The 24,590-nt window shown below is 41.5% G+C and overlaps 3 protein-coding genes across 3 annotated transcripts; 1 reads left to right on the top strand and 2 right to left on the bottom strand.

Annotated features, from left to right (window-relative positions):
* Positions 1 to 1,157: 1,157 nt before the first annotated feature.
* Positions 1,158 to 4,120, top strand: LOC139462393 (uncharacterized). Its single transcript, XM_071244078.1, has 2 exons — positions 1,158 to 1,275; positions 3,211 to 4,120. Exon 2 carries the CDS (start codon positions 3,220 to 3,222, stop codon positions 3,790 to 3,792), a length of 573 nt encoding a protein of 190 aa, XP_071100179.1. The 5' UTR covers positions 1,158 to 1,275; positions 3,211 to 3,219; the 3' UTR covers positions 3,793 to 4,120.
* Positions 4,121 to 13,406: 9,286 nt separating this feature from the next.
* LOC139462384 (uncharacterized) lies at positions 13,407 to 13,985 on the bottom strand. Its single transcript, XM_071244065.1, has one exon. It carries the CDS (start codon positions 13,980 to 13,982, stop codon positions 13,407 to 13,409), a length of 576 nt encoding a protein of 191 aa, XP_071100166.1. The 5' UTR covers positions 13,983 to 13,985.
* Positions 13,986 to 18,270: 4,285 nt separating this feature from the next.
* Positions 18,271 to 20,225, bottom strand: LOC139462372 (uncharacterized). Its single transcript, XM_071244053.1, has 2 exons — positions 20,083 to 20,225; positions 18,271 to 19,184 (listed from the first exon to the last, which is right to left on the bottom strand). The coding sequence occupies exon 2, from the start codon at positions 19,173 to 19,175 to the stop codon at positions 18,603 to 18,605; it is 573 nt and encodes a 190-aa protein (XP_071100154.1). The 5' UTR covers positions 19,176 to 19,184; positions 20,083 to 20,225; the 3' UTR covers positions 18,271 to 18,602.
* Positions 20,226 to 24,590: the final 4,365 nt, after the last annotated feature.

Raw genomic sequence — 24,590 nt, 5'->3', positions numbered from 1 at the left:
AAACTTTACGAATGACCTTCGCTGCAACTCGCGACCTTTTCTGATCCCGGCCCCGTCATAATCCTTCTCTAAGCCGTAAACAAAACAATTTCAGGCTATGACCTTGAAGATGACCTTGATTCGTACGATTGTTGTATATTGAACCGTGACCTATCGTTTGACCTGATATTCCCGCACCATCGACAGACGTGTTTAGATTATGATGAAATATATTTAGCAGTCAATCATAATCAGACTAAGAACCGGGGCGGTCGGGTAGCCTAGTGGTTAAAGCGTTCCCTCGTCACGCCGTAGACCCTGGTTCGATTCCCGACATGGGTACAATGTGCTCAGCCAATTTCTGGTGTCCCCCGCCGTGATATTGCCGGAATATTGCTAAAAGCGGCGTAAAAGCATACTCACTCACTCATCCAGACTCAGAACCTTTCAGCCACCCCTGTCACAATCTAGTCAATGGCTTGAGATAACACAAGTCAGCGAGCATGACCACCCTATCCCGTTAGTCGCCTCTTACGACAAGCATAGTGGCCTTTTACGGCAAGCATGGGTTGTGAAGACCTATTCTATACCGGATCTTCACGGATCAGTTTTGTTGTAATCACCTTAATTATAATTTTTCAAATAATTTTTTTAGTATGCAATGTTGCAGTTATATGGCATAATTGCATATATTGTGTTCATGGTATTTATATAGTGCAAGTCTTGTTAAAGTTAAGGCAAAACTAATCCAACCCACTCCTGTCATGGTGCGCGAGAAGCCGCGATCACTGTCCTCGTGGTGAAATCACCCAACCTTATTTACCACATGCCCGCTGCTTGAGGCATTAATCGTTTACGGGGGAATCCCCAGCCACTAAGCATAAACAAGCTGATCTTTTCAGGCTAAATTGTTCGATATTTTGCCTGAACGATACTTAGTTGTGCAAATAACAGGCTTATTTGACAATGTCCGCACGAGCTCCCGTGAGAAACATGTTTACTGCATTTCGTCAGTTGCAGAAGTCAGCCCAGACAGCTGTGGGAAATAAGTGTTGATATCACGTGACTATGTCGCGCATTCAGTCTCGTTCTGAGATTGACCCCTGACATCCCGTCCTGTTTACCGGCCTGTGTATAAAAGAGCAAGCGATCCAGGGTTTCGCTACACTTCTCTCTTGACAGCAAGACAGATTTCAGACAGCTCTGACAGCAAGTCCTACTACCAACGATATCGTGTCCATTTACCTGACAGGTGTATATACCGTGGATTACCAACTGATAGCAGAAGTCTTATAAGTAAGTACAACTGCCATTATTGCATCACTCGGTACTATTTAAACTTAAAAGTTGAGCGAATATATGACAAATGCAAAGTATAATTATTAATAAGTATATTTATCATTATTGCATCACTACTTAAATTGCTAATATGAATGTTGAGATTTTCGACATGTTCGACAGTCAGGTCACTGTGATCTTTATGTAAAAAAGATTTCACCTCCTCTGAAAATACGTCAAGTAAATATTTTTTTAATGTGAAACTAGTTAAGTTTCTTCGTGGCTTTAATACAGGAATGTTTGTTGGCGGATAATAAGTGAACCTCGAGTCGATGACTGGCTGTAGTGAATGTAGTACCGCTATAGATTACCACAATCTACAGTGGTCACTTCGGCCACATGCCTATTTGACCAGTCACGTTGATTTTCTCCTTCAGCTGCTAATAATACCTCTGTCTACATGCCCGAAATTGTCTTTCGTCCGCGTAGTCTATTAGGTGCAGGTATTGATATGCTTCGCTGCTCTCGACATGCTGGAAATTAATACGATGCATTGCTCAGCGCTCGATATATCCACACGTCATACTCAATAACCTGGCTCGCCGCACACATAGAGCCGACTCGCAGTGATGGATTGCTGTAATGCACAAACAGGGCAATCAATACCACATGACCGCTCATTATTTACAGCTTTTATCTTTGATTTTGTCTTTTAATAAAAGTTGTAGCATATTTTCTTGGAGTATAAAAGATATTTACAATTTGGTCGATAATTGGACATTTGTCACGCCCTTCTTTAATAATATCTTCTTTCAAATTATCGACCAAATTGTAAATATGATTTATACTCAAAGAAAAAATACTACAATTTGTTATTAAAAGACAAAATCAAACATAAAAGCTTTAAATTTTATTTTGATTGACGAATTCACACTGATTTTCGAGGAGGTAAAGACAATGCAGCATGTCCATATTAGTCCATTAGCAGTTGTCTGACTTGAGACTCAAAAGAGTGAGTCACGCATGACGCAACATCAACGTGTCGCCTGATTCACTGTCTGTCATCAGTAAATCTTGATGAAAAGTGGAACACTGACGTCAGGAGTGATACCCTAGCATATTACCATTCTACCGTAAATAAAGCGACAAACCTTTTCATGTCGATAAGAAATCTCTGATAAAGGCAAAGTCGACTGTACACTATCGACTTTATCATGAGCATGTGTTTATGAATCACAATCAAACACCATATAGAATTTCTAGAAGGTTCGAGGCTGATCCATTGATAGCCAGCACGCGCTATTTGCAGATTCAAAAATAGCAGAAACTGTATAAAGTGTAAAGCGTGGATGAATCTATCTTTGAGGATTTATATAAAATATTTTGTAATATCTAATTATTTTCAAAACTGCGAACGTGTCATTTTGAGTCAGGAAATTGTCGACAAAACCGAGGCACATTTAACTGTGAGCGTGTTAAGCATTTCCTCTACAACTTTCCCGATTTCCTTCTCTACTTAAGAAGTGTCGTATTCTTGAGATTTCATTCACAGTTGCTCCTCAATTGGGCACATTGGCTAATTTGTGGGGTCAGGTCATAGTCTCACACACGGCCTAGAGCCTGGAGCTGTTGTCTAATATCAGTTCTATTGCCTCGCGAGTGTGGTTCAGCCCACAGCGCTTGACATCACACCGCTCCTTATGTCATTGTTCGGCAACAACACAAGTGTTATACCACGCTTTACATAGTAAAGGAGGTGAAATCAGTTTGCAGTTCACTATTCTTTTCTGATACTATATGATTTATGATTTTATTTTGTTTCCGTGATTTGTTATACCATTTGTTTCCAAATGAATTTCAATCAACAAGGCTACCTATTATTTGATAAATTTCAGGTTTTTATGTCCTGAAATCTATTGCATTATATACTAAGTACCCTCTTTATATTTTCAGAGCTCCATCATGCTGATAAATGACAAAGTCGAAAAAGTCAAGCGCCTCCCTGGCGTTGTCCCTCACACCACCACCCTCCCCGACGGCCGCTTCGTCATCATCGACACCATGAGCGACTCCCAGCTGTCGGAAACCTTCGGTCTCATCCAAGCTGCGGCCCAGAGCGGCAATGGTTTTGGGGTGGATGAATACACCTCAGAGAAGGAATTCCGTGAAGACATCGACGGCAGCTTCAACTTCGCCGTAATGAGCAAGGACACTGGAGAGATGGTTGCTGCATTCATGTTGGCCATCAGCAAGTATTACCGTGGCTGCAGCGTTGCCGACCCTTTCATCATTGTAAAGAAGTCAGAGAGAGGCAAGGGAATCGGCGAGTTTTGTCTCCAGATGTGTGTTGACTTTGCTCAAGATTTGAACTTCATGGGAATGTATGTGGACACTTTCAGCAACAACCGTGGCATGATCAAAATCATCGAAAATGTTGGTGGATTCACCCAAGTGGGATGTCTTCCCATGGGCGGCAAGATGAAAGATGGTACCATTGTTAGTTCAGTCATCTTCTACAAAGATTTCAATCCATGAACTTTTGACTTTTCTTCCATGGCTTTATCTCCATTACGTCTCTACGTAGTGTACACGTCATCGCGGCTGTGATGACGTCACAAGGTGTTATCAGCATCAACCTCAGATAACACCCAGAAGGTGTCACTTCCGGTTAGAAGAAACCCAGTTTCGCTTTCGTTCACTGTCCAGTGTGGTCAGTGGAGCCTGCTCAGTATTTTTTTACGCTGGGTCAACCGGATTGCCTTGTTGACTGGTAAACATCGGATTGTATTAGAAATGTGCAATGAGAAAGGTATTGTTCATGCAACAGTATTTGTTAGTCTGGCAATTGCAAGAATAAATAAAATACCAATAAAAAGATTTGTTATCGTTTGATTTAAATTGAATACTAATACACATGGTGAATTTTTTTAACCATGCAACATCTTTAGCATCGATAGTACAAACACTCGTTACTAGATGCATTTCATTAAAGGAAGTCATATGATGGTCTTCATCTTAGAAAGGATCATAGTTTTCACACCGTAGTTCGCTATCTGTACTTACACCCTGCGAGGTCAGTTAGCGCTGGTTAAGCAAAGATGTCCGACCATTGATAACCAACCCCTCCACCTCCCCACCCCCATGTATTTTAATATAACATTCGGATCAGTTAATAACTAACATTTAAGTTAGGGAGTAGTACAACGAGTGCAGTAAATCAAGACGATGCAGCTTAAAGCGAAATCGGCCGCATTAGCATTTTTATGAATGATAGTTTCTAATTGATATCAGTTGTATATATGAGGGGTGGCTAAAAGGTTCTTAGCCTAATTATACTAGGCAACATGTGGAAGGGAATTATCCTGCTGCAACGGGATGTTATGGTTCTGCATTTTCACAAAGGTTAGAACAAGATCGTGAGTGAGTGAGTTTAGTTTAACGCCGCTTTTAACAGTATTACAGTTACATTGCGGCCTGTCAGCTAAATGTGGGAGGAAAGCCCGAAGTGATGCAGGTCTCAGACGTTTACCACTTCGGTGAAACCCACGAGCACGAGTATGGTGCTGACAAACCTAGAAACATAATCGGGTCGAACCGGGATTCGAACCCACAATCATAGGTTTCCCCACAAGACCTTGAACAATATAGATGTGGTCCCGTTTGTGTACGCCATTCAAATTGCCATTAACAATGATGAGTTGTGTCCTCCTGTTTGTTGTGAAGCCACTCCATACAATTACACTTTCATCCCCAAACTTACGACGTTCATCTTCCCGAGTCAAGTGAGTTAACTGACTATAAAAGTCCAGTTTCCACCCTTGCCGAACTTGGCTGGTATTATGGAGTTTGATTTTGGCTGGACTAACGAGTCTATGCATGGTCCAATCACAATCGCGCACCGAAATCGAAATCCGGTTTGTTAACTGCCATGCAGAATTCGGTCGATTGCAGGATTTGCAAAGCATGTGCACCGCAAACTCGTTGTCAACATAAATTTTCCAAATCTTTTCAAATTTTTAATCAAGGTGCTCACATGATTTGATGCACTTCGTGATGTAAGACCCGTTGTATTACAATATAGATCTTGATTGTCGATCAGATTGTCTGGGCGCCGCCATTTTGTTTGAAGCAAATGCATGTGATACGAGAGGTGGAATCTGATTGGTCCTCTGATTGGAGAGGCATAGAAGGGACATAACTCGTAACAGCCACTGGTGGCGCTACGATCGAGCCCAGGAATTCCAGCCTAGTTCGGCAAGGGTGGAAACTGGACTTTTAAAGTCAGTTAACTCTCTTGCCTCGGGAAGATGGACGACGTTGAGTAACGCAAGCACTGCCACGGACGCCTGCATACCCTTGCACGATTATCAGAGTTGTACAGATACAACCATTACTCCTCTGTGAACAGTATACTGTCCCAGACCTGTCAGATACTGCCTACACGAATCTAGGCGTGCATTACGGTGACTTGGAAGCAACTTAGAGTGAACTTCTGGACGTCGGGGCCGGGTGTTGTGCTCCCTCGACCGGTTGCGCGTGGTAACCTACCAAACGAACATGGTTGCCTTGTTGACGTGACGTCATACGTGGACGACCGGGTCGTGGCCCTGCTGTAGGTAACGTCTCCAACGAGATAATAATGTGTTTCGATGAACATTAAAATGTCTGGCAACTTCGTTTTACGCCTATCCTGTCTGCAGCATACCCACGTCGGGTAGACGTTGATTTTTGTGCCATTGCTTAAGCGTTTTTTTACGGTTTAACAAAATTGTTTCTAAAAGAACTGATAGCTCGACATCATTGTGTGCTGTACGCATTTAAAAAAACCCGTGTATGAGTATCATACTCCCAAATAACACGCAAACGGTGCGCCATGCATTGACAGGCACTTGCAAATTGTGAATCACTACCTCAAAATGGAGGAGATGTCTTCATGAATATGTCTTGAAAGACGCATAAACAATATTTAATTTCAGAATAATAATATTTTTATGGAACTTTATATGAAGCACGCTTGCCTTTTTCGGTTAGTACATGTGTATGATGGACTGCGCTGGTGGAGTTGGTTGCTTCTTATTTATCTCAACTTAATCCTCTCCCACACTTCTACCAAGGATGCTGTTGTGTTTGGATCGCGCTGCTGTAGGCTTCCTCATAGTTGTTTAAAAAGAAATGACGCCATTTTCATTTTCATTATAGTTGCCTGATAGTTCTTTCTTCAAGATTGCGATGCCAAATCTGGTCAATATGAGAATGCTCGATGAGGTCAAATCCAGTCATGGACTGCAGGCATTGCGATATCAGACCTGGTAGAACTTGTGACTTTTCCACGAAATGTCGCATTTATATTCTCACACAGATGTTTAAGCAGATTAACATAATATTGGCCATGGGCCACGAATGATCTGACCTTTCAGGAGGTAGTCCACCAGATGAATTCCTCAAATCAATAAAATAATCACATATCACCAAATATCTCTTGCAGGGAAGATAGAAGCGTGACGATACCCTTCATCGCGTGCTCTTTTATGCGAACGGGGGAGGTCGGTTAACCTAGTGGAAATTTTACAGATGATAGTAAACATTGTAAATTTAAAACACAACACACCTCCGAATAAGTTCTCTAATGTTGTGTTGTGTTTTAAATTTAAAAAATAATGGACTGTATACTTGACTTGCAAGTACTTATATAATATATACATATATTATTCATTCGTAACAAGTATAGGAACACCTGGTACATGTTTTATTTATATAACTGTTCTGAACAGAATCCTTTTATGAAACTGTTGATGGTTATCGTGACTGAACTGTAAAACAAACAAAAAAGCGTAGGCGTGTGAAATGTTGTGACATTAGATATGACAAAGTGGACCTAACCGTCAACATATCTGAAATATATGCTGTGACCCCGAGCCGTCCTATAACGCAATTTATATAATTATTGGGCAAGAATCTGTCATCACTATTCCTCGTTCATCTTTTGCTTGCATTCTCTGACGCAGTTGTTCTATGTAAAGATTTGTGACGCACGACTGGGTAGACTCATATAGCCCGACCACGCTCCGGGGTCACCGCAGCAGGACAGCAACTTGCCCCATCCCTCGAGCATCTGTTCAAGGTACCGTTGCCCCCGGCTGTATGATGCGGCTATCCGCAAGGAAATGTTGGCCAACGGCAGCGAACGTATTCCCCGCTGTCCTATAGATTTGTTGTCTTATTCATTGTACACTGTTAAACATGTCCTTTTTTGCACGAATGGTAAGCTAGCAATGTATTTGGTGAAAAACATTTAATCATCATGCCTCACATTTACCTCAACTTTGGCAAAGTGTCCGATGTTTTGGCTCTGAAAGTGTTTTATGCAGCCTTCCCCTCTCGAAATTCTGGTTGTGTCAGATTTGCTGTTTCTGTGCTTTTGGTCAGGTTCTTTGAAACACACTAATCCATACTCTCTTAGTTACACTTGATCCATACCCACTCAGCTACACTTGATCCATACTCTCTAAGCTACACTTGATCCATACTTTCTCAGTTACACTTGATCCATACCCACTCAGTTACACTTGATCCATACTCTCTAAGCTACACTTGATCCATACTCTCTTAGTTACACTTGATCCATACTTTCTCAGTTACACTTGATCCATACCCACTCAGTTACACTTGATCCATACTCTCTAAGCTACACTTGATCCATACTCTCTTAGTTACACTTGATCCATACTCTCTTAGTTACACTTGATCCATACCCACTCAGTTACACTTGATCCATACTCTCTCAGTTACATTTGATCCCTACTCTCTCAGTTACACTTGATCTATACCCTCTCAGTTACACTTGATCCATGTCCAATCAGTTACACTTGATCCATGTCCAATCAGTTACACTTGATCCATACTCTCTCAGTTAGACTTGATCCATGCTCTCTCAGTTACACTTGATCCATGCCCACTCAGTTACACTTGATCCATACTCTCTCAGTTACACTTGATCCATACTCTCACAGTTACACTTGATCCATACTCTCTCAGTTACATTTGTTCCATACTCTCTCAGTTACATTTGATCCATACTCTCTCAGTTACACTTGATCCATACTCTCTCAGTTACATTTGATCCATACTCTCTCAGTTACACTTGATCCATACTCTCTCAGTTACACTTGATGCATACCCTCTCAGTTACACTTGATACATGCCCATTCAGTTACACTTGATCCATACTCTCTCAGTTACACTTGATCCATATCCACTCAGTTACACATGATCCATACCCACTCAGTTACACTTGATCAATACCCACTCAGTTACACTTGATCAATACCCACTCAGTTACACTTGATCCATACTCCCTCAGTTACACTTGATCCACACTCCCTCAGTTACATTTGATCCATACCCACTCAGTTACACTTGATCAATACCCAGTCAGTTACACTTGATCCATACTCTCTCAGTTACACTTGATCCATACTCTCTCAGTTACACTTGATCCATACTCTCTCAGTTACATTTGATCCATATCCACTCAGTTACACTTGATCAATACCCACTCAGTTACACTTGATCCATACTCCCTCAGTTACACTTGATCTATACTCTCTCAGTTACATTTGAGCCATACTCTCTTAGTTACACTTGATCCATGCCCACTCAGTTACACTTGATCCATTCTCTCTCAGTTACACTTGATCCACACTCTCTCAATTACAATTGATCCATATCCACTCAGTTACACTTGATCCATACTCTCTTAGCTACACTTAATCCATACTCTCTTAGTTACACTTGATCCATGCCCACTCAGTTACACTTGATCCATACTCTCTCAGTCACACATTCCCCAATACCAACTCATTCTCACATGCATGCCTCATACACTCTCTATCTCTCTCTCTATCACACACACTCTCCTCTCTCTCTTCTCTCTCTCTCTCTCTCTCTCTCTCTCTCTCACACACACACACACATTGTTACTATGTTATTGTGAATAGTGCATAGTCCGTGATGTGGTCAGTCAGTGGAGTGTGAGGTCGCTTTAAATAAAATAACTGTCATCTCATGACGGGCTACACACTCGCAACATCACACACATACAACACCGTACATGCAGTGACTGCATAGTATTGTATCAGACAAAGGTAATGTGACCATAGGTTCTGAGGTTCTTTAAAACTTATTAAAGTTTTAAGTTAATGTACATAACACAGCATTGTGTCAGATTGTAACTTTTCTGTTGGCTTGCATTTACACCATATATCTACAAATATTTATCAACTTCTGGTACTTAGTGTGTAAGCAGAGCAAGCAACACGTGTAAGTATTGTAGTATTTACATTTTCCTGCACGACAATCGTGATGTACTTGTACAATATACGTGTAAACACAGCATATTTGAGTAGCCTTTCTGCAACATGTGTGCGGTAGTGATATGACCTAGTTGGCTCGAGATCAAACAACGAACACATTTTTGTCAATTCGTAACATATGGACATTTTGTACTTGAACTTTGCAACAGGTGCTTTAGGAGAATATTTTGACGTTACAACGGTGACCAGTACATTTGCAATGAACAGGCCAGTTTAATACTTTATGACATAACGATTCATAACAAAAGCGTGAACTCACTCCGAGAACACATTTTATTGACAGCTGTCATCACATGGTCCTTAATTTGTACAGAGAACATGTTTATATCGTTTCCAGTCACTGTGTCATGTTGCTCGTGTGTGTGTGTGTGTGTGTGTGTGTGTGTGTGTGTGTGTGTGGCTGCTTGTACTAGTCCAGACTGATGCCGATTTATAGTGCAAGCTCACTGAGATACCATGCCGCAATTTAACATGAATACCCCACTCTGACACAGTATACAGACCCCGAGCCCAGGTGGTTGTAGTTGAATCACTATATTGTGTTATGTTGTGTATAACCGAGCGAGTATGGTTTTACGCCACTTTATCAATATTCCAGCAACATCACGGCGGGGGACACCAGAAATAGGCTTCACGCATGGTGGGGAATCTACCCCGGGCCTCTGACGAGCGAACGCTTTAACCACTAGGCTACCCGCCCGCCACTGTTACGTAACACGTGTAAGTGGCATATACTCATGTTAATACTGAATTACGCAGGTGTCTGCCTCGTCTGTGAGTCATAAAAGCCTCCTGTTTCATCTCACTTGATGTAACTGACCAAATTTCTGACTTCAATGACGCTGCTGATCTATTTTAGATTTCACACTTTAATTCCATTGTAATGTGAATAGCATGGTAGTGTGTAACACAACTGCAGGTAATATATTTAAGTACCTTAACCTTAAAACTTAACAGTAGTATAGAAAAAATGCTAAATAACCAAAGTATTTGTAACACTGGGGACTGGGGTGGTGTGGTAGCCAAGTGGTTAAGCCTTTGTCGCGTCATTCCGAAACACAGGATCGATTCCATACATGGTTACACGTGAAGCCAGTTTCGTGGGACCCGGTCATAATACAGTCTTTAACTGACAGATAATGTTAATGATATATATAACTGTTGACTCAAGATATGTATACTACAGTTGCTGTAAACAGTGCACGGTTAACCAACATTCCAGTAGCGTTTACATCTAGCTTAAGTCACTAGAATTAAGATCACACAGCAATGTGTGCGTGATGTAAAAAAAAAGCCACAGAAATGTTAGATGAAAACGATCTGCACATAAAAATTAATTATTCTGCCCTTGTGATGTAATGGGTCGGGAGGCTATCTTAAGAGAGTAGTGGAGGCAATACCTAAGATGAAGATAAGTTAGTTTGAGTTGCCGTAATATATGTAGTTTTAGTTGAGAGTGAATTGACCCGTATCGGGCCAGATTCTCGTACAGTAACAGTCTGAGTTTCAACCTATCTTCTTCATATGAGGATATTGCATCACATTAACTTCTTCTCCATTCATTTTTGTAAGGAAATGTTCCAGTACTGATACAGTTACACATATCATTTTTAAGGTTATACTTACAAGAAGTTAACATCATTATGTCACATATGCTAGTGCTAGTGTTGACATTATGAACATTGGCTGAGGCTATGTATGCACATATAATTTGTTTCATAGGAGAGAAGCATGAGTTTGCCCAGTCTTCCGAGGAGGAGTAGCCTGCATTTGTCTATGAATTCCGTTAGTGTCTACATTCCAGGATTTGCTATGGTTGAATCAGATAATGAGTTTTGGTCTAGATCTTCGATGACTCTGGCAAAGTGCCGTTGGACATTTTCTATCTGATCAGTTTCTTTACCACGTCGTATGCCGCTTAGCAGCTCACACGCATAGAAGCTAGTAGAGAGAACCAATCAGTGCCATATTTCTACACATACACTAGGGTGGAGATCATAACTATTTAATCCTACAGACTTTAGTGAGCTTCCGGTGCGTCTTGCATTTTGTCAACATATCCGTACATGTTAGTTAAATGTTTAGAATGACTCCCCCATATGTTACACAATCTGACCTGTGACACTACCCAGTTGAAATTTGGAGGGATTATGTTGGGAATTCAATCTAGTGAATATAACAGTTTGGCTTTTTAGTGGCATTGTAAGTTAATCTCCGATCATAAGCATACTGTGTAACAGTGTTAAGAGCAACTTGAAGGCCTGCAGGTGATTTCCCAGATACATAATAAACACATTCATGTAATGTAAAGACAGACATAATGCACCATGCTCTTTTCGAAATCCGAATTGTAGAGGTTCTGGAAAGGATGGACAATGTGCCTTACACCATTCTTCCAATCGTTGTAAAATTACATTTTCAAATTGTTTTCCCAGACATGAAGTCAGAGTAATTCCCCTATAGCTTTTTGGATTGGATTTATCTTTTTTACCCTATTAAAAAGAGATGACCATCCAAGTTTGTTTTTGTTAGAAGGGATATTCCGTTTTGAGAATTATGTTAAATAAAGTGGTAAGTTTCGCGAGAATATTAATGCCTGCAAACAACAAATGTTCATTGCACGCGTTATCTGGACCTGGACTTTTATTCTTACACAGACTGTGTATTTGTAAGTCTGTAGGAAAGGTAGAGGTGAACAGTAGAATGTACCAACTGCATACAGGATGCCACTTTACAATAAAAGCTTTTCACGTTCTGTCTTTTAGGGAAGATGAGAAATGTCATTGTCGCCCTAGTCAGCAATCACGAAGGCTTAGAATCAGTTAGATACATTCGCCATCCACTGTATATCTTGTTAAGAGAGGCATGTCTTCTTGCGTTGTCGGTACGTAGGCGGTACCATGGGGTCGATTGTAGGGAAGTGCTGGTGTTATTCCTCTGGAGTCACGTCCGCATTCTTCCACAAAGTCGAGTGTTAAAAACATTCCTTTCTAATCACTCGGGACCTGTGGTCCAGTGATCACAGACATATGATCTGGGCTCGTTGCTAATTCTGAGTGTTCTGGGCGTAATTGAGCAGGTAAATTAATGATGTGAGTGAACTCTAACTCGGTGAGTTGGGTTTAACGTCGTTTTGAACAATATTTCACTGATTACGTGACAGGAAAGTGGACGTTTGCCACTAAGTTGACACACACACAAAAAAGGTATCACATAAAAACAGGGATCACATTTAGGGTGAAGCTCTGATTCAAACAAAGATCATGGAATGTTTTAGGGGCTCAACTCGTGCCCCTCTCTTTCTTTGCAAAATCACCAGACTCCTCTTACTCTAAAGGTCATCTAGTGATGAGTTAGTTATGTGTTGGTGCTAGCGATGCTCCAGATGCTGCAAGGTTCAAAGAACATTTCATGCGAATATGTATTCAACTAAAATCAGGCGATAACAGACAAATAATTTTGTTTGTATTGTATTTATTTCTCTATTGTCAGATTAACAAATACTGCTGCATGAACAATACAACAACAATTCGATGTTAGCTAGTCTACAAGTCAATCCGGTTGACCCAGCGTACATACATGCTGAGCAGGCTCCACTGACCACACTGGACAGTGAACAAAAGCGGAACTGGGCTTCTTCTAACCGGAAGTGACTCATTCTGTGTGTTATCTGTAGTTCATGCAGATAACACCTTGTTGTAACGCCATCATAGCCGCGATGACGTGTACACCACGTAGAGACGTAACTGACAAAGCCTTGAAAGAAAAGTCAATATATTATGAATGGAAATCTTTGTAGAAGATGACTGAACTAACAATGGTACCATCTTTCATCTTGCCGCCCATGGGAAGAAATCCCACTTGGGTGAATCCGCCAACATTTTCGATGATTTTGATCATGCCACGGTTGTTGCTGAAAGTGTCCACATACATTCCCATGAAGTTCAAATCTTGAGCAAAGTCAACACACATCTGGAGACAAAACTCGCCGATTCCCTTGCCTCTCTCTGACTTCTTTACAATGACGAAAGGGTCGGCAACGCTGTTGCAGCCACGGTAATACTTGCTGATGGCCAACATAAATGCAGCAACCATCTCTCCACTTTCCTTGATCATTATGGCGAAGTTGAAGCTGCCGTCGATGTCTTTGCGGAATTCCTTCTCTGAGGAGTATTCATCCACCCCAAAACCATTGCCGCTCTGGGCCGCAGCTTGGATGAGGCCGAAGGTTTCCGACAGCTGGGAGTCGCTCATGATGTCGATGATGACGAAGCGGCCGTCGGGGAGGGTGGTGGTGTGAGGGACAACGCCAGGGAGGCACTTGGCTTTTTCTACTTTGTCATTTATCAGCATGATGGAGTCCTGAAAAAAGAGGATACTTAATGTACAATGAAATACTCATGCAAGACGAAAACAGAAAGGGAACTGTTGAAGTTATGGGAAGACTTTGCGTGAGTCTGTGACCTGAATAATTGGACATGAGGAGCAATGGGGAATGCAATCTCTGTAAGTCATTTCTTAAGAAGAGGTTAAAATTGAAGGGTTGTAAAGGAAATGCTAAGTAGCTCACAGTTATATGTACCTCCGTTTAAGTCGACAAATTCAGGAATCGAAATGTCAGTATGTTCCAGTAATGTGAGTGAGTGAGTGAGTTGGGTTTAACGCCGCTTATAACAGTATTCCAGTTATATCACGGGAGGAAAATGTAAAATATGGGAGGAAAGCCCGAAGTGATCTCAGACGTTTACCACTTCGGTGAAACCCACGAGCACGGGTATGGTGCTTACAAACATAGAAACATAATCGGAGCGAACCGGGATTCGAACCCACAATCATAGGTTTCTGGCGTGCCCAAGGGACGCAACTCTGCACAGCGAATTGCGGCGCCTTGGACGACTGGGCCACCCGTGCCCCCTGTTCCACTATAGACATATAAAATAATTAGATATTACGAAGTAAGTCACATAAAACATTTTAGGTAGATTCCTCCACATTTCAAATTTCGATATTCGCGAGTATTGCAACAAGGATAGATATACTCACTTTGCAGTCGGTTTATAAACCAAGGTATGTACTGGTAAACACCTGTCAGGTAAATGGAGACGGTGCCGTTGGTAGCAAAACTTGTCAGAGCTGCTGGAAATCTGACTTGCAGTCATGAGAGAAGTGTGATGGTAGCCTTGATCACTTGCTCTTTTATACACCTGACGGCAGAATGGGACGGAATGTCAGGCCAAATCTCTGAGCGAGATTGGATGCCTGTCTTTGTCATGTGATATCAACAATATTTCCCGCAGCCGCCTGGCCTCTACATATGACGAAATGTGGTAAACATGTCAATCACAGGGCGTCATGCAGGATTTGACACATTGTCAAATAAACCTGTTATTTGCCAAACTAAATATTGTTCAGACAAATTATCGAAAACATTGACTTGGACAAAATTATCTTGTTTGTGTTGAGCGGCTGGGGATTTCCCCGGAAACGATTAACGCGGCAATAAGCATGTGGTAAACACGATTGAGTAATTTAACCACGAGGGCAGAGAACTGGTGTGGAATGGGTTTGGTTTTACCTTACCTAATCAAAGTTTGATACGTTACTGTTACACATACGAGAATATCAGACTTGTGGAGAACTATTGTATACATGTGGTGTATTTAAAAGTAGATGTGAGTTGACAAACTACGTCGAAGGCGAGAATTCTTTCTTGTCATGCATATTGTCGTCGGATGATTTTACATGTGTTTCCACATAAGGCCAGTCAGTGGTTGAACATGGTATAGTCCCCAACAAATCATGTTAAGTTTAGTCAATTTTAAGTCACTGATACAAACATAATGCTAGAAAAAGGACATATATATATTGTTGACATAGTCGTGGGTCGTATGGAAACCAGACCCGTGAAGATCTGGTCTAGAATACATGTAGGTCTTCAGCAACCCATACTTGCCGTAAAAGGCGACTATGCTTGTCGTAAGAGGCGACTAACGGGATCGGGTGGTCAGGCTCGCTGACTTGGTTGATGCATGTCATCGTAGCCCGATTGTGTGGATCGATGCTCGTGATGACTGGTCCAGACTCGAATATTTACAGACAGCCGTCATATAGCGGGAATATTGCTAGGTGCGGCGTAAAACAACAAACAAACAAACAAAACAAACATATGGAAACCAAACTAGATCATGCTATGTTGAAGTGGACATGTAGTATCGACAAAGTTAAAAAAAGGACGATCTCGTGCTTCCGCCGACGATACTGTGCGATATACAAAATATATGACGTCAAACAGTGATTTTCTGGGCAAACTCCCAAGCGGAACAGATTGATATAGCTTCAGTTGGGTTAACAGATCTTATTCAACAGAAGACGAAAAAGAAAAACCAGCGAGTAAGTCTTATTTACTAAATGCTAGTAAACCTAATAAACGACGGATAGTAGAAAGCATTGGTGGACTGAGTTCCTGCCAGAACTGTGGAACGCGCTGTGTGCAGTAGAGAGAATATGGTGCTAAGAGGTCTAAGAGGTGGACCAGGTCTAACAAAACTAACCTGAAACATTGCTAAATATCTATGTCCTGCACGCTAAGGTCGTAACCGCAACTGACAAAGTGGATAAAGGCACATAATCCGTTCCATATTTCTAAGAAATCTCTGACAATAAAGAGCCGATTGTACGATTCCGACTATATCATGAGCAAGTATTTATGAATAACCATTTAATAGTGATGATACTAGGCGTTCGCGAAAAGGTGAGCCTATCCTGCCCCCCGCCCCCTTCCCCCCCTTTTGTTGCACCTGTCAGAAACACATGCAAAGGCAAGTCAACTATTCACCTAAAACCACGGGAGCAATTTGTCACACGGAGATCAGTTTCTCACTAATGCGTATAATTTGGAAATGTCTTCCACCTGTCTACCATAAAACGTTTCATAAAAACTTTTCTGAGGCCTTATATGTTATTATAACCTTGATAAAACAACTCCTGAGCAAGAGTCGTATGATGCCCTTTGAAATCTTAGTAGAAAGTTCACGTCAAAGACCCGGGTTCGATTCCCGACATGGGTACAATGTGTGAAGCCCTTTTCGGGTGTCCCCCGTCGTGATATTGCTTGAATATTGCTAAAAGCGGCCTAAAACCATACTCACTCACTCATACAAAAGTTGTAAAATCCAGACACATGCTTATGATATAACTGGAATCGTACAATGAACTCTGTTTTTAACAGAGATTACTTTTGAGTATGGAGTTCTTAAAAGCCGATACCATCACCTTGCCAGATGGAACAGATTTTGCTTTTCTTTCCAATGAGACTTTGGATGTTTCCACTGCTTTGCCTGTTGTTTAATCTCTGACTGATACTTGTGACCCAAAGACTCCTCGATGGTTACAAAATGAGCTGGGTCTGCTTCACAGCGGCGTACAATTCACTGTGTAGAGCTGTGCCCCTTGGGCACACCATAAACGTGTCATCGTGTGTTCGAATCCCGGTTCGACCCGATTATGCTTCTAGGTTGATCAGCACGATACCCGTGTTCATGGGTTTCAGCAAAGACCTGCATCACTTCGGGCTTGCCACCTACATCAAGCTGACACGCCGTGATATAACTGGAATACTGTGTAATGAACCCAACTCACTCACTCACAACGCAGTAATCTCTCACGAGAGATGAGGCACCTAAAGCGTTTCTGATCAGGAGTCCGAAGACTTGGAACTCTGCGTGCCGAAGCCTTTGTCATGTCCAGTCCAGTCCAGAATATTCTCAACGCTTTCATGAGTAATGGTATCATCATTCATAATCAATTTTATGTATTTTATCAAGTTTCCTAAGTGGTTGCAGTTCAAAGTCTTCCTGATCATGCATCATGGATCATCTTCAGGGCTCTCTCTCCCTCTCCGCTGCCAACAGTGCTGAAAGGAGGGTGCATAACTCCCTAAATTTGACTCCATGTTCGGATACCTGGCTGTTGGAATTAACCATTTTAGCTGCAGATACTTGATGACAGTGTGGTAGCCAATTTTGACCATTTTCATCAACAGAGGATGCCTTAACAATTTGATGTATGCAGACATACATGAATGCTGCTTGTGTGTGTATTTGGTTAAAATGCGTCCTGTGAGCAGGAGGGTACAGTAAACTAAGGTTATAACGAACTCAAAGGGACCACTAAATTTAGTTCGTTATAACCGTAGATCGTAATAAGCAGATTTACAACATATATACAGCAAATGGACGGGACCAAAAAACATTTCGTTATATCCGTCAGTTCGTTATAAGCGTGTTCTTTATAAACGTAGTTTACTGTATTGTAGAGTAATACATTCAAATGTGTGTTCAACTCCTTGGTATAGGCTCCTAACATTTCAGTAAGCATTGATGTCATACTTTGGATGTGAGGAACCATTGTCCGGGATTCGAACCCATGAACAACCCTGCACAACCCTGCCAGCCGTGTCTCCTTCTGCCTTTGAAAATCTCCCATTACCGAAAAGGACAAGATTCCCACGGACGTCAGCCACAGTTTCCTTTATTGGAAAGCATCTAATGATGTGTTAATGGTTGGTACTCACGATGCCACAGACATCATGGGTATTGGTATTTATTTATAAAAAAAAGAACAAAACAAATCGTTTAGCTAATATTATGTTTATTCTTTCTACTGCGAGACTAACAAATACTGTTGCATGAACAATACGTTTCTCATTGCACATTTCTATTCAATCCGATGTTTACCAGTCTACAAGGCAATCCGGTTGACCCAGCGTAGCTATATACCGAGCAGGCTCCACCGTTCGCACTGGACAGCGAACGATAGCGGAACTGGGCTTCTTCTAACCGGAAGTGGCTCTCTCTGAGTGTTACCTGTGGTTCATGCAGATAACACCTTGTTGTGACGTCATCACAGCCGCGATGACGTGTACACTACGTAGAGACGTAATGGAGATAAAGCCATGGAAGAAAAGTCAATAGTTTATGGATTGAAATCTTTGTAGAAGATGACTGAACTGACAATGGAACCATCTTTCATCTTGCCGCCCATGGGAAGACATCCCACTTGGGTGAATCCACCAACATTTTCGATGATTTTGATCATGCCACGGTTGTTGCTGAAAGTGTCCACATACATTCCCATGAAGTTCAAATCTTGAGCAAAGTCAACACACATCTGGAGACAAAACTCGCCGATTCCCTTGCCTCTCTCTGACTTCTTTACAATGATGAAAGGGTCGGCAACGCTGCAGCCACGGTAATACTTGCTGATGGCCAACATGAATGCAGCAACCATCTCTCCAGTGTCCTTGCTCATTACGGCGAAGTTGAAGCTGCCGTCGATGTCTTCACGGAATTCCTTCTCTGAGGTGTATTCATCCACCCCAAAACCATTGCCGCTCTGGGCCGCGGCTTGGATGAGGCCGAAGGTTTCCGACAGCTGGGAGTCGCTCATGGTGTCGATAATGACGAAGCGGCCGTCGGGGAGGGTGGTGGTGTGAGGGACAACGCCAGGGAGGCGCTTGACTTTTTCGACTTTGTCATTTATCAGCATGATGGAGTCCTGAAAAAAAGTTAAAAAGGAAATTTAGTATATAATGCAATAGATATTCAAGACAAAAAGGGCACATTATTTTTGATGGAATATTCGATTTTTAAAGATAAGTTAACGAGTATATAACAAATCACGGACACAAAATAAGATTAACATTTAATAAATTATTTACGTATCTAAAGGATAAATGAACCGCTAAAACGATTTCTACCCGTGAACTAGTCTGTCTTACAGACCCTGATACAAATATATCAGATACAGCCCATGCAAGTCTATAATGTTTGGCAAGTCTAGATTACTACATTATGAAGAGAGTCTCTTTAGTCCTTTTAATAATATTTTTATAAAGATAATTTAACAACTGATATTTCTTTTGCACGATATGCTCATTTCAGAGATTAGATGTAAGTCTACCCCTGAACGTAAAAAAAATATATAACTACATCGAGCGCTGACAAATACATGGTATGAACTGCCACCATGTCGAGAGCAGCGCAGCATATCAACGCGAGAACATATTAGACTACGAGGACAATATGTAGTTTCAGGCATGTAAGCTGAGGTATTATTATGAGAAAGGCAACGTGACTGTCGCATAAACATGTGGCCGAACACATAAGGTGTACACGTGCTGTTTTAGATGTGTTTGGTTTACAGCGCTACTATTTGTAATCATAGTCAGTTAGTGACACGAGGCGGACATATTTTCATTCAACATACATTCCTGTATAAAAGCCATGCATAACGAAACATAATTAGTTTTACAATCTAGAGTATTTACCTGACCTATTTACTGAGAACGGTGAAATCGTCTCGGCTCAAAGATCACAGGGAGCCGACTGTCAAAGCATGTTGAAAATCGCAATTTCAATATTCCCAAATGATGCAACACCGTCGATATACTTACTTATGAGTTTCGCACACAGTTGATAATCCTCAGTATATACTGGAAAACAGCTGTCAGGTAAATGGGCGCTGTGTCGTTGATAGACTTGTTGTCAGAGCTGCTCAAAATCTCTCTTGCAGTGAAGAGAGAAGTATGACGATGCCACGATCGCTTGCTCTTTTATACACAGGCCGGTAAACAAGACGGGATGTCAGGGGTCAATCTCAAAACGAGACTGAATACGCGTCATAGTCACATGATATCAACAATGATTCCAGCAGCCGCCGGGGCTGACTAAAACTACTGGCGAAATGCAGTAAACGTGACACTCGCGGGGCCTCATGTGGAATTTCACTCACTGTCAAATAAACCTGTTATGTCCAAAACTAAATATCGTCCAGACAACTTATTGAATTATATACTGCGAAAGGAGCATCATGTCTGCATCGTGGCTGGGGATTCCCCAGTAAACAATTAACGGTGAAATCAGCATGGGGTAAACAGGTTTGTGTGATAATGCCTCGAGGATCGTGAACTGCGCTTATATATTCTCACGCAACATTACGGGGGTGGGTTGAATTTGGCTTCAACTTATATAATATTGACGTTTTGAATTTTCAATGAATAACGTCAACAATAACAAGGCGTTTAAAATATACAATATGCATAATACTACATACACAATATATGCAATTATGCGATAACTGCATCATTGCACACTAAAATAAATTGTACATATGAAAGAATAATTAAAACGTCAGCCCTCAATGATAAATGTGTTATATATATCACGGTAATGACCCAACCATTGCACACACATATGGTATGTATATATGTGTGTGTCTGTATATGCTGTCTGATCTCCGTCTCATATCAACGTGGAAAACTACGTGGTGGGCAGTGTTATCTCAGGATTGTGATATACGTAAATGGATTGCTTCACGCACTGATCGCCCACACACCTCTACCCAAGCAACACGTCGACTTCATGTCGAAATAATGATTTATATTTATCACAATAAAAAAAAAGTTTCATTGGTTTATTTCAGCAGTGAGTGCAAGTTTCAATTTTTTTATATTATGAGTATAAATAATATTTGATTTATGTGATAAATATATGAATACCATTACATGAATAGATATCTTCTTTGAGTGTTACACATAGACCCAGATAGATGTGCGGGACCCACCCATCCTCCATACCTTTTCTCGAGAATAGTACTGAAGAATTATACATTTGAAAATTGCACAGGTGATCGGCTATGCTAAACGTATAATAACACAATAACAGACTCATTTGGTTTATATAAAACTATATTATATACAAAAACTATTACACATTTTTGAATTGCCAAATCACAATATGCGACCTCCCCCTCCCAACCAAACACACACACCTTCAATAGAGACTATATGTCAATAGTGATGCTTTTCTTGACTGTGCTGTAAATCAAACTAAACAGGTATAGGTGTTTGAAATGTAGAGTGACATTTCAGTGATCCATTAAATAATGTTCATCACTATTTTGAACAGCCGAATGCGATCTGTTTCGGCGGTAAATCGAGAGTATTCTTTGGCGTTGACGTTTAATGTATAACAATCTGTACCTTACCCTCAACAATATGCTGTGACCCTAAGCCGTCCTATAACGCAATTTTATGTGACTATTGGGAAAGACTTTTTGTACCGCTGTTCCTCTTTAAGCTATTGTTTCCATTCTCTGACGCAGTGGTTCTTACTGAAGGTTTTATTAAACACGGTTGGGTGGTTTCGACAAATAAGCCCGGCCAGGTGTCTGGTTCATCGCAGCAGGGTAGCACCTTGCCCCCAACCCTCGAGCATATATTGTCTCAAGAATGCTTGCCCCGGGCTTGCGGGGGAGACCTGAAGGAGATATACAAAGGGAAGGGGAGAGGCTTTGGACAATATACCCTAATGTCGTCAGTTTTGCCCCATGCCATTCCTGACGGGGCAGATTTCTTTCAGAGTGCATAGTAAGTCTGATTCTCATTGTGCAGAGGATATCATTTACACTTGATCCACACCCACTCAGTTACACTTAATCCACACTCTCTCAGTTACACTTGATCCACACTCTCTCAGTTACACTTAATCCACACTCTCTCAGTTACACTTGAACCATACTCTCTCAGTTACACTTGAACCATACTCTCTCAGTTACACTTGATCCACACTCTCTCAGTTACACTTGATCCACACTCTCTCAGTTACACTTGATCCACACTCTCTCAGTTACACTTGATCCACACCCACTCAGTTACACTTGATCCACACCCACTCAGTTACACTTGATCCATACCCTCCCAGTTACACTTGATCCATACCCACACAGTTACACTTGATCCACACTCTCTCAGTTACACTTGATCCACACTCTCCCAGTTACACTTGATCCACACTCTCTCAGTTACACTTGATCCATACTCTCTCAGTTACACTTGATCCACACTCTCTCAGTTACACTTGATCCACACTCTCTCAGTTACACTTGATCCACACTCTCTCAGTTACACTTGATCCATACCCACCCAGTTACACTTGAACCATACTCTCTCAGTTACACTTGATCCACACTCTCTCAGTTACACTTGAACCACACTCTCTCAGTTACACTTGATCCATACTCTCTCAGTTACACTTGATCCACACTCTCTCAGTTACACTTGATCCACACTCTCTCAGTTACACTTGATCCACGCTCTCTCAGTTACACTTGATCCACGCTCTCTCAGTTACACTTGAACCACACTCTCTCAGTTACACTTGATCCACACTCTCTCAGTTACACTTGATCCACACTCTCTCAGTTACACTTGATCCACACCCTCTCAGTTACACTTGAACCACACTCTCTCAGTTACACTTGATCCATACTCTCTCAGTTACACTTGATCAATACTCTCTCAGTTACACTTGATCCACACTCTCTCAGTTACACTTGATCCACACACTCTCAGTTACACTTAATCCACACTCTCTCAGTTACACTTAATCCATACTCTCTCAGTTACACTTGAACCACACTCTCTCAGTTACACTTGATCCATACTCTCTCAGTTACACTTGATCAATACTCTCTCAGTTACACTTGATCCACACTCTCCCAGTTACACTTGATCCACACTCTCTCAGTTACACTTGATCCATACTCTCTCAGTTACACTTGATCCACACTCTCTCAGTTACACTTGATCCACACTCTCTCAGTTACACTTGATCCACACTCTCTCAGTTACACTTGATCCATACCCACCCAGTTACACTTGAACCATACTCTCTCAGTTACACTTGATCCACACTCTCTCAGTTACACTTGAACCACACTCTCTCAGTTACACTTGATCCATACTCTCTCAGTTACACTTGATCCACACTCTCTCAGTTACACTTGATCCACACTCTCTCAGTTACACTTGATCCACGCTCTCTCAGTTACACTTGATCCACGCTCTCTCAGTTACACTTGAACCACACTCTCTCAGTTACACTTGATCCACACTCTCTCAGTTACACTTGATCCACACTCTCTCAGTTACACTTGATCCACACCCTCTCAGTTACACTTGAACCACACTCTCTCAGTTACACTTGATCCATACTCTCTCAGTTACACTTGATCAATACTCTCTCAGTTACACTTGATCCACACTCTCTCAGTTACACTTGATCCACACACTCTCAGTTACACTTAATCCACACTCTCTCAGTTACACTTAATCCATACTCTCTCAGTTACACTTGAACCACACTCTCTCAGTTACACTTGATCCATACTCTCTTAGCTACACTTGATCAATACTCTCTCAGTTACACTTGATCCACACTCTCTCAGTTACACTTGATCCACACTCTCTCAGTTACACTTAATCCATACTCTCTCAGTTACACTTGAACCACACACTCTCAGTTACACTTGATCCACACTCTCTCAGTTAAACTTGATCCACACACTCTCAGTTACACTTGATCCACGCTCTCTCAGTTACACTTGATCCATACTCTCTCAGTTACACTTGATCCACACTCTCTCAGTTACACTTGATCCACACACTCTCAGTTACACTTGAACCACACTCTCTCAGTTACACTTAATCCATACTCTCACAGTTACACTTGATCCATACCCACCAGGTTTCACTTGATCCATACCCACACAGTTACACTTGATCCATACCCACCCAGTTTCACTTGATCCATACCCACTCAGTTACACTTGATCCATACCCGCCCAGTTTCACTTGATCCATACTCTCTCAGTTACACTTGATCCATACTCTCTCAGTTACACTTGAACCATACCTACTCAGTTACACTTGATCCATACTCTCTCAGGACACTTGATCCATACTCTCTCAGTCACACTTGATTCATACCCACTCAGTTACACTTGATCCATACCCACTCAGTTACACTTGATCCATGCCGACTCAGTTACACTTGATCCATACTCACTCAGTTACACTTGATCCACACCCACTCAGTTTCACTTGATCCATACTCTCTCAGT

This window comes from Haliotis cracherodii, unplaced genomic scaffold (genome assembly GCF_022045235.1).
Source record: "Haliotis cracherodii isolate W230 unplaced genomic scaffold, xgHalCrac1.p SCAF_1, whole genome shotgun sequence".
Classification (NCBI taxonomy): Eukaryota; Metazoa; Mollusca; class Gastropoda; order Lepetellida; family Haliotidae; genus Haliotis; species Haliotis cracherodii.
This window is presented reverse-complemented; position numbering and strand designations above follow the sequence as displayed.